General features: G+C 37.9%; 1 protein-coding gene across 3 annotated transcripts in view; it reads right to left on the reverse strand.

Moving 5' to 3' along the window:
* The window catches only part of SENP1 (SUMO specific peptidase 1), a 58,073-nt gene that overhangs the window by 27,978 nt on the left and 15,791 nt on the right, over positions 1-14,304 (reverse strand). For all 3 annotated transcript variants that reach the window (XM_082851129.1, XM_082851128.1, XM_082851127.1), the window contains 4 exons: positions 13,183-13,354; positions 5,334-5,437; positions 4,965-5,251; positions 3,362-3,416 (listed from right to left, as the gene is read on the reverse strand). In XM_082851129.1, the coding sequence (XP_082707255.1) occupies positions 3,362-3,416; positions 4,965-5,251; positions 5,334-5,437; positions 13,183-13,354 (618 nt within the window). The remainder of the gene's footprint in view (positions 1-3,361; positions 3,417-4,964; positions 5,252-5,333; positions 5,438-13,182; positions 13,355-14,304) is intronic.

The raw sequence follows: 14,304 nt of genomic DNA on the forward strand, positions 1-14,304 counted from the left end.
TCAGAATGGGAGAAAATATTTGCAAATGAAGCAACTGACAAAGGATTAATCTCCAAAATTTACAAGCAGCTCATGCAGCTCAATATCAAAAAAACAAACAACCCAATCCAAAAATGGGCAGAAGACCTAAATAGACATTTCTCCAAAGAAGATATACAGACTGCCAACAAACACATGAAAGAATGCTCAACATCACTAATCATTAGAGAAATGCAAATCAAAACTACAATGAGATATCATCTCACACCAGTCAGAATGGCCATCATCAAAAAATCTAGAAACAATAAATGCTGGAGAGGGTGTGGAGAAAAGGGAACACTCTTGCACTGCTGGTGGGAATATGAATTGGTACAGCCACTATGGAGAACAGTATGGAGGTTCCTTAGAAAACTACAAATAGAACTATCATATGACCCAGCAATCCCACTACTGGGCATATACCCTGAGAAAACCATAATTCAAAAAGAGTCATATACCAAAATGTTCATTGCAGCTCTATTTACAATAGCCAGGAGATGGAAACAACCTAAGTGTCCATCATCGGATGAATGGATAAAGAAGATGTGGCACATATATACAATGGAATATTACTCAGCCATAAAAAGAAACGAAATTGAGCTATTTGTAATGAGGTGGATGGACCTAGAGTCTGTCATACAGAGTGAAGTAAGTCAGAAAGAGAAAGACAAATACCATATGCTGACACATATATATGGAATTTAAGAAAAAAAAAATGTCATGAAGAACCTAGGGGTAAGACAGGAATAAAGACACAGACCTACCAGAGAATGGACTTGAGGATATGGGGAGGAGGAAGGGTAAGCTGTGACAAAGCGAGAGAGTGGCATGGACATATATACACTACCAAACATAAAACAGATAGCTAGTGGGAAGCAGCTGCATAGCACAGGGAGATCAGCTCAGTGCTTTGTCACCACCTAGAGGGGTGGGACAGAGAGGGTGGGAGGGAGGGAGACGCAAGAGGGAAGAGATATGGGAACATATGTATATGTATAACTGATTCACTTTGTTATAAAGCAGAAACTAGCACACCATTGTAAAGCAATTATATTCCAAAAAAGATGTAAAAAAAAGTAATAAAGACAAAGGAACTTGAGGCAGTGGAAAAAAAATTAAGACTCAATATAACGTGTAATAAGGAAATATTACTTATACTGTACAGAAAAGGAAATTGAGTTCAAAAGAATAATTTGTTTTGGAAGAGCCAGGATCAGAAACTATGTATGTCCAATTCCAAAGACTATGTTCTTTCTATTATTATAAAGTATCTTCTAATAAACCAAAGTATTAAGCCAAAATGGAGATGATGAGTATTTGGGCTACTCAAGAGAGTATTTCAGGCTTTCTAGGAAATTCATTTATTTATACAGATTTATTTACTAAGTACCCATGATGTGCCATGTACTATTATGGGCACCAGGTGGTAGTGCAAAGGTACTAGTACCGAACAAAGTACAGAGATAGAAGTACTGGAAGGAAAGACTAATGCTATCAGGAGAAGCCAGAGAAATGTCCTGAGAAAAAATTAACATCTGAGTCAGATTCTGAAAAGCAAAATAAGAGTGTAACAAGTGGACAAGGAGAGAAAAGGAATTCCAGGCAGAAGGGGAAGGGTTGGAATGTACAATGGCACAAAGGCATAAAATACATGGCACATTCTGGGAAATAAGGGCAGATCTGCATTGCTGGAACTTAACCGAGCTGGAATGCTGGGAGATTAAGAATAAAGAGCCAATCAATCAACCAAGCCTTGGGAGAGCAGGCTCCAACTTTGATAAACAGCATCATCCAATAAGCCTTACCCAAGACTACTTCTTGTCCATCTCACTCTTCAGTCATCACTAGGAGAAATTCTCCATAAAGGAAAGGCAGACTCAGTAAAGAACTGAAGAACTGAGAGCACCCATTACATGAAATCAACTTTTTCCCAAGAAAGAACACCTATTTTTGCACATACATGTAAAGCACTTTTATAAGTGTTTTATCTGGAAGTTAATCTTCACAACAATTCAATAGTAAGGTATTAATACTCGCATTTTATTGATAAGGAAACTGAGGTTTAGAAGAGTAACTTGTCCACAGTTACATGAAGCCTGGAAAAGGCAAGATCAGAACCCAGGTCTAACTCAAAAAACTAAAAAAGTATAAAGAATAAAGCATCTAAACTATAAAGTCTCCTTGAGAAACTATAACAACGGGAGAATTTTTTAAAATATCTAAAGTTTAGAACATACAGGGGAGCTGCAAAGACATAGAGGAACTGAGATGAGAAAGAACATTTTATTATCCTTAATCCTCTCAATGGAAAACTAATACCATTATTATTCTAGCAATTGAATTGCTAAGGCCAGATATGGCAAACACATAGCAATCTGAGTAGCAACTTATTGGATTACAGAGGAAGAAGTACTTGGTACCTCTCAGAGGGGTCAAGTTTCATATAGAAGATCACATTTGAATTGAGACTTAAAAGATAAGAAAAAGACTACTGCCGGATAGACAAGTGGAGGGGGGAGAAGGGGAGCATACCAGGCAGAAGGCACACAATGTGAAGGTAAGAAAATACCTATCATCTTATAAGTCAGCGTATAATAAACACATGAAAGAATCCAGTATTTACACATGGTTCCTTCTCTAACCTCCACTGTGTTTCTCCTCAAATGTCACCTTATCAGAAACTTGCCATGACTATCCTAGATAAATAGCAACCCCAGACCCTAGTCTATATACTACCCTGCTTTATTTTTCTTTGCAGCACTTATCACCAACAGGCATGTGTTTATTTGCCTATTTGTTCTCTATCTGTCCCCCATCCCTCCCCTTACACCCCTTACAATTAGAATGTAAACTCCTTGAGAGCAGAAACTTCATTTTGTCCACTGCTGTTATCTCCAATGTCTATGCTAGTACCTGGCACCCAAAAGACTATCAATAAATACTTGTTAAAGGAAAGAACGCATGATAGGAAGCAAGACTTGTGGAGGAAGGGTGGTGTATACCATACTAGGAGTTTGGGCTTGATTCTATGTCTGATAAGCCACCCTCAAGGGAGTTTAATGAATGATTAGATAAGCATTTTAGAAAGATCACTCTGCAGAATGGAAGATGGACTAAAGAACAAGGCAAAGAATGGATTAGAAAACATGGTGGAAAATGGAATGAAGAACAAAATGGAGGCTGGAGGAAAAGAGATTCATCAGGAAGTTACTGAAATAATTCAAACAACATATAAGAGAGGTCTGAGTTGAGGCCATTTTATATTACTTAGATCTTAGTGAAGAAACGGTGATTAAATAGAGGGAGAACAATATGTTAAAAATGTCCTTTAACCAAAGTTTACCTGGGAGTTGGAGTCTGGGAATCTTTCACTTTGAGTAAAATCACAGAGTCTGATCCTAAACAATAAAACACAAGAGCATATCATTATTAACAAAATTCCACATGGCTGTACCTTCTAGATGTCTGTAGTTTAAGTTCCTATACTTTGTTATATTCTATTTCCATAAACATAACACAGCATAAGGATAAAGGTAAGATGGAAGAGAAAGAGAGGCAGGTCCATTTTCACTGAGCCATAAATAGGGCTTAGTGAAGAGTCTGCCTCACAAATAAAGCAATCACTCTAAAAGAAAGTATATATGCCCTTCATCATCTTGCTGCCTGTGCTTCTTCTTTCTATTCCTGGGAAACAAGAATGTGCCAAGATTTCTCAAAAGTCTTTAGTTCATGAGCTACCACAAGACTGAATAAGGTGAAAGAGGGAAGGGGAAGGAGGAAGGGAAGAGAGGGGAGGGGACAAGAAGAGGAGGGAAGGCAGAAAGAAAGAGAGCAACCGCTATGTGAGAAGTAGCAGACTCTAAAGAGTATAAATTCTATTATTCTACCATCTATTTTCTATTGATAGAGGAAGAAATCATGTCCTTCTAAAGCACTATGATTAGAATCGCATTTAGAATATTTAATAAATGGTACAAGGAAAGTAATTAAACAGCTCAGTGTAGTATATTTGTTCCAGTTTAGCTGTATCTAAGCATCTGCCATACAATGCATGCTTCTGAAATTAACAGCTTTTAATAATAGTTCTCAGTAAATCACCTCACAAAATTTAAATTTTCATGAATATGTGTAGCTATATAATGATGTCACCAATAATTTTAATCCCCAAGTGAGAATTTTAAGAAAGTGAGGAATAGATTAAAAAAAAAAAATTAAATGACCTGGAGAAGGAGGGGAGAGCCTTAGAGACTGATCTAGCAAAAGATCCCTAATGTCTAACAACTTAACATAAAACTTGTTTTAAGTTACATGCCTATATACATACCATAAATACACACATAACGCATACTTAAAGAAGGGGCAAACTAAGCAAACAAAAAAAAAACTACCAGAGCAAAACTTTTAATTAACTGGAATGCTAAGAGACGGAATATTTTGGTTAGCTGAAAGTAAGGCAGGAAACTTTGTTTTCCAAACTTGCCGATGACCATTCCAAAATGGTCAAAAGTAGCCAAAAGGCTACTATACAGGTTTTGTAAGTAGTACTTGTATAAGAACTTTTACTTTAGTTCTTAATTGATGTTCCAAAACTCCTAGAACTTCAGAGTGCTTAATTTTCATTGTAAAGTACTAGAAACAGAGACAGTACTGAAGTAATTGGGCTTAATATACTCTGACACAAGACTGCTCAGGAAGTTAATCTTTTAAATAAAATATTATAGGAAATCATTTGCATCTCCATGTAAGAAAAAAGTAAGCTACTTATTATATGCTTCATTTACTCATGGCACAGCTAACTGAATTAAATGTATGTAAGGTATCTTGTATCTTATATCTTAATTAAGTTACATGTGTATTACTACCTTGCCTATAATTCACATGGATCCAATAAACTGTTAATTGGCTATTAGGGTTCAAAATACAGTTATACAACACACCATTTTTACCTTCAGATTGTGTATTTGAAGCTGGTAAGTTATCTGGCTGATGTGAAAGAGAGTGGTGATGTTGGTGTTGATGGAGAGGATCAGAATCTTTGGATCCAAATGCAACAACATCTGGGGTATAAGATGATATGGAAAACACATTGTGGGACAATTGTTCCTGGGCAGTTAAAATGCTGGCCAATCCGGATGATGAAGTATCAGAGCCAATGATCTGGGTTGCACAAGAGTTTCCATTTTTAAACAGTGAGTCTTTCAAAGTATTCTTACTGGAACTAAGACATCGAGACCTAGGAAAAGAAGAATAAAACTTCAATATCAAGTAACAAAATGTAGAATTAAATTCATTTGAAGAATGTTTCTGTGACTCACAAGTGTAAAGGAAAGTGTGTGGTGGGTTTGGCTACAGAAAACTGTTTCCCTGTGACCATCTGTAGAAGCTGTCTGTAAATCTCTCGTTCTTCCTCTTGAACTGTCTATAAAAGAAAAAAAAAATCTTAAATACATGCAATGAGGCAAATGTTTCCCAAAGTAGTATCTAGACTCCCAGAAGCTCTGTCAAAGCTCTGGCAGTGTCCTTACGATAATTAAGAATTATGGTTCATTAATAATACTCTAGAAAATTATAAAGTATACATAAGAGGAGTTGAGTGAAGCAAATACCAGACAGTATATTTTGGAAAATTATGGGGCATATACATAAATAACAGCATAGAGAAACTACAGGATATGAAAACAGAAGGCCACTTTTGTGTCACTTATAGAGTGCCAGAAATAAAACATTTGAGGACCTCTAAATAGGACTCCAACAAATCCCTTGACTCCTAATACCTGTTAGAAAAACCACGAGGAGGCAACCAGAACAGTCAAGTGGGATATCTTGCTAAAGTTTCCTATTCTATCCAATTTTTAAGAGTGTAAATATTTTCCAGAGATGGTTTTCATTATTTACTTTTCTCCCCCCTCAAGTCCCAATACTGAATTTAGGGAAAAGCACATACTCTACATCTACAACATAATTCACTTATTGACTTAAACACCTACTATGCTCCAGCCACTAAGATACCGCACTGAATAAAATAAAGTCCCTGCCCTTGTGAAGCTTACATTACAGTTGAAAGACTGACAAATAAACTAGTCAAGTAGTATGAAGAAAATGAAAGATAAGAGAATAGAAAGTGATGGAGGAGGAACAGCAAGAACAGGTAAGACCTTTCTAAAAAGGTGATATTTCAATAAAAACCTAAATCAAAGGAAGAAATCAGTCATAAAAATTTATAAACAGTATTCCAGGTAGAGTCAGAGCAAATGCAAAGGCCCTGAGACAGAAATATGCTTGATGTGTTCAAGGAATAGTAAGGTCAGTGTGAATCAGGAGAAGAATAATAAGAAGTGAGGTCACTTAGCAGAGAACCAGATTACATAAGGACTTGTAACTATAATCATGGTAAAGTATCTACTCTGCACAGATCCCCTGAAGCAATGGGCTGCATTCATTAAATAACATGCCCCAGCATTTTCAAAATCTTATATAGAGTTTAATACAAGCACCAATCTTCACAAAATAATTTTAATACTTTGTGTCAGTGCTAGCAACATCCTACACTGTGACATTTCAATATGCACATAAGCATTTCATTCAGTTTCAAATGTTTGTTAAAAGCACAGTGAAGGGACTTCCCTGGTGGCTCAATGGTTAAGAATCCGCCTGCCAATGCTGGGGACACAGGTTCAAGCCCTGGTCCGGGAAGACCCCACATGCCGCAGAGCAACTAAGCCCGTTCGCCACAACTACTGAGCCTGCGCTCTAGAGCTCACGAGCCACAACTACTGAGCCCACGTGCCGCAACTACTGAAGCCCACGTGCCTAGAGCCCGTGCTCCACAACAAGAGAAGTCACCGCAGTGAGAAGCCTGTGCACTGCAACAAGAGTAGCCTCCGCTTGCCGCAACTAGAGAAAGCCCGTGCACAGCAACGAAGACTCAATACAGCCAAAAATAATTAATTAATTAATTAATTTTAAAAAGCACAATAAATAAAGCAATTATCTATGCAAAGGTAAAGAGACACTAAATTTTTTCTTCTTGAATCTTTTTTTTTGTACATAGTAAATTTCAATTACATTGTCAGTGTAATGTTACTGATCTAACAAGATACACCTTGTACTGTGCTGCATGACAACTCCTTATGAGAAAGAGCTATCCTTAAATCTGAATAGTTGAGTGATCAGAAAAGGTAGAACTAGTTGAGCATTTGGTGGCAAAATAGACCCAAGAGAAAAAACAAATTTGCAATGTTCTATATGAAGAAAATACACACCATTATTTTATCCCTTAGACATTAATATTATATTCAAGATGATGGTGGTCTTCTTTTTTAGTGTTTGTGAAAAGACTGTCTACAGTATTAAAAACCATAATTAAAATAAATGCCTCTTTATTAAAACATAAATTGGCTATTATGAAAATTCTTCAAGTAGATAATATGAAGAATGAAGCATCATTACAGATTATTAGACTGTAAGAGAGATCTTTGCCAATGAACTCCACTGTGATCTATATACAGGAAAGCTGTGTTATCTGGCACTTTAATGACTGGAATTTTGAATACCCCTCCATGTAAATCTTGACTCCACCTTCCCACTACACCAAGTAACCTAATCCACAATACTATGGGGTTAACAGTATGTTGCTTTCAGGGCTGGTAAAATGGAAGGAGGGAAGGGAAACCGTAAGCGGAATACCACACCTGAGTCATGGATATTAACTCAATCATTTTAGTTCATTTTCACTGTCCCAACAAACTACATCTTAAAAAGCTCTGACTGTATTATCATAACATAGGGAGGAAAGTAAAGCAGATAAACTGGTGTAGGAGGTTACTCTGCATACCAAGGGAAAATAAAAAATATGCCCATCACTTAAAGACCTCCAGAGAACACCAAGAATAATGAGATAGAAAGGACCTTTATTTGTGGTACCCTAAACACTTCAACAAAAAGGGGAAACATGAGGTGGGGGGAAGAATAAATCAGGAGCTTGGGATTAACGTATATATACTACTATATATAAGATAGACAACCAACAAGGACCTACTCTATAGCACAGGGAAATCTACTGAATATTCTGTGGTAACCTATATGAGAAAAGAATCTGAAAAAGAATAAATATATGTATATGTATAACAGAATCACTCTGCTGTAAGCCTGAAACTAACACAACGTTGTAAATCAACTATAATCCAATAAAAATTTTTAAAAAAAGACTTAAACCATAAAAAGTTAGAAACATTGCCCTCCTTCCTGATATCACATAGCGAAATGTTTTCTTGAAATAAATTTTTATACTTAGGACTTCCCTGGTGGCGCAGCGGTTAAGAATCTGCCTGCCAATGCAGGGGACACGGATTTGATCTCTGGTCCGGGAAGATCCCACATGCCGCGGAGCAACTAAGCACACATGTTGCAACTACTGAGCCCGCAGCTGCAACTACTGAAGCCCGTGCGCCTAGAGCCCGTGCTCCGCAACAAGAGAAGCCACCCCAATGAGAAGCCCACACACTGCAATGAAGAGTAGCCCGCGTGCAGCAACAAAGACCCAACGCAGCCAAAAAAAAAAAAAATTTTTTTATACTTATAAATAAAACATGAATAAACCAAGGAGCCATTAAGCAACTCAGCTAATGCAAATTACAAGAAATCTAGATTAACTGAACGCAAAGAGTTGATTTTTTAAAATAATTTAACACACACAAAAGTCCCCCACAAATCTTTTTCCCCAAAAAATATATCTTCAAAGAAAAGCTTCTGTCTGAGCCTGAACAACCTCAGTCATTAGACAACATTAAATGAACAGAAATAAATCCATATTCCAAATAATTATCTGAACTCCTTCAAATCCCATACTTTCAGTTTAAACTGATTTATGGTTTAAAAAAGAAATTACAGGGCTTCCCTGGTGGTGCAGTGGTTGAGAGTCCACCTGCCGATGCAGGGGACACGGGTTCGTGCCCCGGTCCGGGAAGATCCCACATGCTGTGGAGTGGCTGGGCCCATGAGCCATGGCCGCTGAGCCTGTATGTCCGGAGCCTGTGCTCCACAGTGGGAGAGGCCGCAACAGTGAGAGGCCCGTGTACCGCAAAAAGAAAAAAAAAGAAATTACAGAAAAAAGGTTAAGAAGTTTTCACTGTTCTACATGTTTATTTGGAAGTTACAAGAATTTATGTTTTTTTTTAAATGATGCAAGGCACTTTTCTTTTTGGGGCTTCATTAAACAATAAAACACTGGGTATATTACATTTTATTTAGAACCATTTCGGACAAAGAAAGAACAGTCTAAGCAACTCTCAAAATAACACATAACAGGGCTTCCCTGGTGGCGCAGTGGTTGAGAATCTGTCTGCTAATGCAGGGAACACGGGTTTGAGCCCTGGTCTGGGAAGATCCCACATGCTGCAGAGCAACTAGGCCCGTGAGCCACAACTACTGAGCCTGCGCGTCTGGAGCCTGTGCTCTGCAACAAGAGAGGCCGCGATAGTGAGAGGCCCACACACCGCGATGAAGAGTGGCCCCCGCTTGCCACAACTAGAGAAAGCCCTTGCACGGAGAAACGAAGACCCAAGACAGCCAAAAAAATAAATAAATAAACAAATGTGGGGTTTAAAAAGAAAAGAATTTTAAAAAAAAGGAAAAACTGAAATTATAAAAAAAAAGAACACATAAGATTTGGCTTTACCAAAAGCAAATAAATGCAAGATGCAAGGAGGTAAGTCACCTGAAACTTCAAACATAATCCTTTTTCGGAGCATCTGGTACTATAATGTAAAAAAAAAATTCTTTCTATGTACATAACATTAAACTATTTTCTACTGAGAAAGCAAATTAGGAAATTGAGAGGAAAGGAAGCTATAATTGGATAAAATGTTAAAGGAAGTTGGCTAACGTTATGTTTCAAACCTAAGAGAGGACCAAAGAAAGTTTAGTAAGTATAAGGACAATTAGTAAAGTATGTTTTTCTTACAAAAAAAAGAACCATCAGTGACATCTATAAGGCAGTCTAACATTTTAAAATGCTGCTCAATATGTAGCAGAGAAGCATGTCTGGAAGCAACATATAATTGAAAAGAAACTACTTGTGTTTTTACTATTTAACATTTCTATTGTCCCTAATATTTTTTTCTTTCCTAAACAGAAACTCTCATCTTCTCTAACAGTGCTAAGAGAACCTTCTGTGATAATGGAAATGATCTCTGTTTGTACTGTCCAATATGGTAGCCACTAGCCATATATGGCTAATGAGTACTTGAAATGTGGCTAGTGTGACTGAGAAACTACACTTTTATTTAATTTGAATTAACTTAAATAGTGCACATGGCTGGTGGTAACCCTACTGCAGTGGTCCGCAACCTTTTTGGCAACAGGGACCGGTTTCGTGGAAGACAATTTTTCCTTGGAACAGGGAGGTGGGGGATGGTTTCGGGATGATTCAAATGCATTACATTTCTTGTGCACTTTATTTCTATTGTTATCACACTGCAATATATAATGAAATAATTATACAAGTCACCATAATACAGAATCAGTGGGAGCCCTGAGCTTGTTTTCACTTGCCACTCACTGACAGGGTTTTGTGAGTCTGCAAGCAATTGATTTATTATGGTCTCTGTTCAGTCAAACCTCTCTGCTAACGATAATCTGTATTTGCAGCCGCTCCCCAGCGCTAGCGTCACTGCCTCAGCTCCACCTCAGATCATCAGGCATTAGATTCTCATAAGGAGCACGCAGACTAGATCCCTCACATGCGCAGTTCACGGTAGGGTTCGAGCTCCTCTGAGAATCTAATGCCAACGCTGATCTGACAGGAGGCGGAGCTCAGGCGGTAATGTGAGCGATGGGGAGTGGCTGTAAATACAGATGAAGCTTCACTTGCTCACCGCCCACGGGCCACTCACCTCCTGCTGTGCAGCCCAGTTCCCAACAGGCCAGAGACCAGTACCAGTCTGTGGCCAGGGGTGTTGGGGACCCCTGCCCTATTGGATAGTATCGTTCTTTAATGTTGCCCTTGAACCAGCCATCAGCCAAGTGGTGGTACAGCCACCACCTGCATATTTCCAAATTCTTCTTCCTCATGTATTATCTTCAAACCCTTTGTAAGACTGAACAGCACAGTGGTGACATGTTAATTCCGCAGATAGCTTCATATTCCTGAAGGTGTTAGACAACTCCAGAAGTAAGATTCATACACAATTCTCCTTCTTTAACATAAGCAACAGATGTCTCTTGGAGATCCCAATATTTCCATGGAAAATAACTTTTCCTCCAGCTTATAAGCTCCCATCAATATTTTAGTCCAGGGGGAAAAGTAACATTTTAATCTGGATTATCTGTAATATCCAAGACTAAATATCTAAATAATCTGTTGAGAGTTTCATTTAATAAAGTTTGGTCCAATATTTCGTCTCGTGCATATAACACGGGTTACTCCTTATTTCTACACTACAGGTGACTTGCTTTTCACGGCAGATTATAGACCTAAAAACAACTGAGGCAAAATTCCCTGCATCTCTTGTTCCACAAGACAGGTTCAATCCTTGGCATCTTTTTGACACTGCAGGAGGAAAGATGAACCAGCTTCATGTCCTCCCTTGACCCAGCCTGTGGCCTGGAAGGTGGATTGGAAGGATTAAAGTATTGCGTCAGCCCAAGTCTTCAGGCTGGAAGTGGAGGTGAAAGGAGGAGGGGCTGAGTGGTCCCAAGGACTGGTTGGCTAGTGCGTGAATGGGGGGCTTACAATGAACACATTCTAAAGGGCACTGGTGATGCGAGCAGCAGCCACACGGGGCAGGGACAGGTTTGGGAGGCCTGTACCAGCTGCCATGCTGTTACCGTCTTGGTCCCCACAAGTCTCTCGGTACCCTGCTGGCTGCCTGCACTCTAGCACAAGCACAACCCCCACAGCTCCAGTAACTAAAAAAGAATTATTTATGTATGTAATAACTGATACACAGATCGTACTAAATTCAATGTTTCAAAAGGTACAGTGAAAAATAAATCGCCCTTTCATAAATGTTGCTCAGCTCTTATCACCAAATGCAACTGGTGCCAGTTTCTTGTCTATCCTTCCCCCTGATAATTATGATTTACTAGCTCTGTCATGCTCTGCTTGAATATTTTAGATTCAATACAAATTTAAAACCAAAAAATATACAGAATTTTAAACTAACTATGTAACAAATAATCAAGTTTTGCCACCTAAGAGATCTTCACCGCCAAATTACATTATTATTTAGCACATAATGCTATATTCTTGACTCCACGGTCTGTAAGCGCCAATGGACAGGAACCACATAACCATGCTGTATAACAGAAGTCATACCTTCTAGACTCCTGTAGAAGAACTGGGCTGCAGGCTGGCCATTTATTAGTTGTGTGACCTCTGACCTTTACTTTTCAACTTTGTAAAATGTGGTTATTACCTCATCTCTACCTATTTCACAAGGTTAAAAGAATTCAAAACAATAATACATGTGGAAAGCACACTGGAAACTCTAATGCTATATAAGTATGAGGTCATTATTATTCATTTGTATCTCCAGAGCAACCAGTCCAAAGCTGACTAGATGCACAATAAATATTTAATTGAACAGGTGTAAGCACATCTCCTTATTGTATAAATTATATGTTATATATAAGGAATTGATTTCTTCTTAAGTTTACTGAATGAATATAACATAGTGTCAACACAACATCTTTCTTGTGGAGAAAGTTTATGATCTCAAAGATCTTACTCAAATTAAAGGATGTAAATTATTTAGCTGGCTTCTTGATTTTTCTTTTATATTGAGGAAAAATTATCCTAGTAAGAAGGGCAGGTATCAAATCCAGCAAGGTTAACAGCTTTGCCACATGAAACTAGAGCTTTAATAAGGGTCCAAAAGAGAACAGAGATAGTTTGATGTATGAGAAGCCACTCAGACAATACTGAAGATTAAGTGTGCTGTCCAACAGGAATAGAAGATGGTAAGAAAAATACTGAAGTCCTGCTAAAATATCTCCTTACTTTCTTCAGAAGAGATGCTGGCACTCAAAAAGAGCAATTAAGAAAGAAAAAAAACATAGAAAGGATTAATGGAATGGTTAATAAACATCTAAGTCAGAGGGAACACATGGCTGAATGTAGGGAGAGTCTAACTTTTAGTAGCTTTTGTTGCAGGTTTTCCTTACCTCTTCTGCTGTACTAATGTGTCGCCTCTGAGTTTTCTTGGGGCTCAAAAGATTTCGACGACATGAACCACTCCAAGATGGACTTGGAACAGGCTTAATAGGAAAAGATTTTTCATATGCAGACACATGACAGTGATGGTTTGACTTTCCTGTAAAAGTGTTTGATAATCCACTAAAAAAAAAAAAAAAAAAGTTTGTAAAAGACAAGAACAGTAAGTAAAAGTCTAACCAGGTGATTATTTTCACTTTTAAGAAATAACAAAAACAAAAAATTAGCAGAATGACAGATGTACCCTGTGAGGGAAATACACAAGAAATGATACATGAGTTGCTGCATTAGGTTCTGCCACTTAGGAGGTCTTAAACTGCCAAACTATGTAATTATCAAACATCTAAAGTTGTATTTCTTAGCTTCGCCATCTATAAGTTCCTTTGGTCAGGAACCATAGACCTGTGTGGTATGACAAAAAGCCTATCAGATTAGACTTCTTCAGAAAACCTGGGTTCTAGGTATGCATCTGGGTTCTAGGTGTGCTAATACGCACACACTTTCTATTTACTCCCTCCAGTCCCCTCTCCCAGCCTTTTGGAGGGAATTACTTTAAGATTAAATATGCAAAGGTGGATAAAGCTGAAGCTTCTCAACTGTTTTTCAATTGAATTTAAGTCTCCTAAAAGACCAACAGAGGGCTCCCATCCTCCATTAAAAAAAAATAGAAGGCTTTTTATGAGGCTGTATCGCTGTGACTGCTCCTCCTGCCCTCACTATCTACCTCTTCTGAAGGAGAATTTTGTTTTGTTTCTTTATACCATATATGCCTCAAATAATGGGAAAAATTGGCAAGAAAAATATTTTTGTGGACTCAAAATCCAATTTTATCTCTAAGGTTAGGTTAATAATTTAAAGGTTTTTTCTATGTGCTCTTTTTCAAATATCATTACCCAGCACAGGTACTTGTGCTCAATATAATTAATTTTCTTTCTTTCTGCTGAGGCTGAAGAGTAAAGTACATAGCTGACTAAGCTGAACTTATTGAAATGAACTCTTTAAATCAGTACATGTGGTCTGATCCAAATGAAATCAGACTAGGTCTAAAGAAAATTAAAAAGTACATCTACTCC

This window comes from Leucopleurus acutus (assembly GCF_964270905.1).
Source record: "Leucopleurus acutus genome assembly, chromosome: 11".
Taxonomy (NCBI): Eukaryota; Metazoa; Chordata; class Mammalia; order Artiodactyla; family Delphinidae; genus Leucopleurus; species Leucopleurus acutus.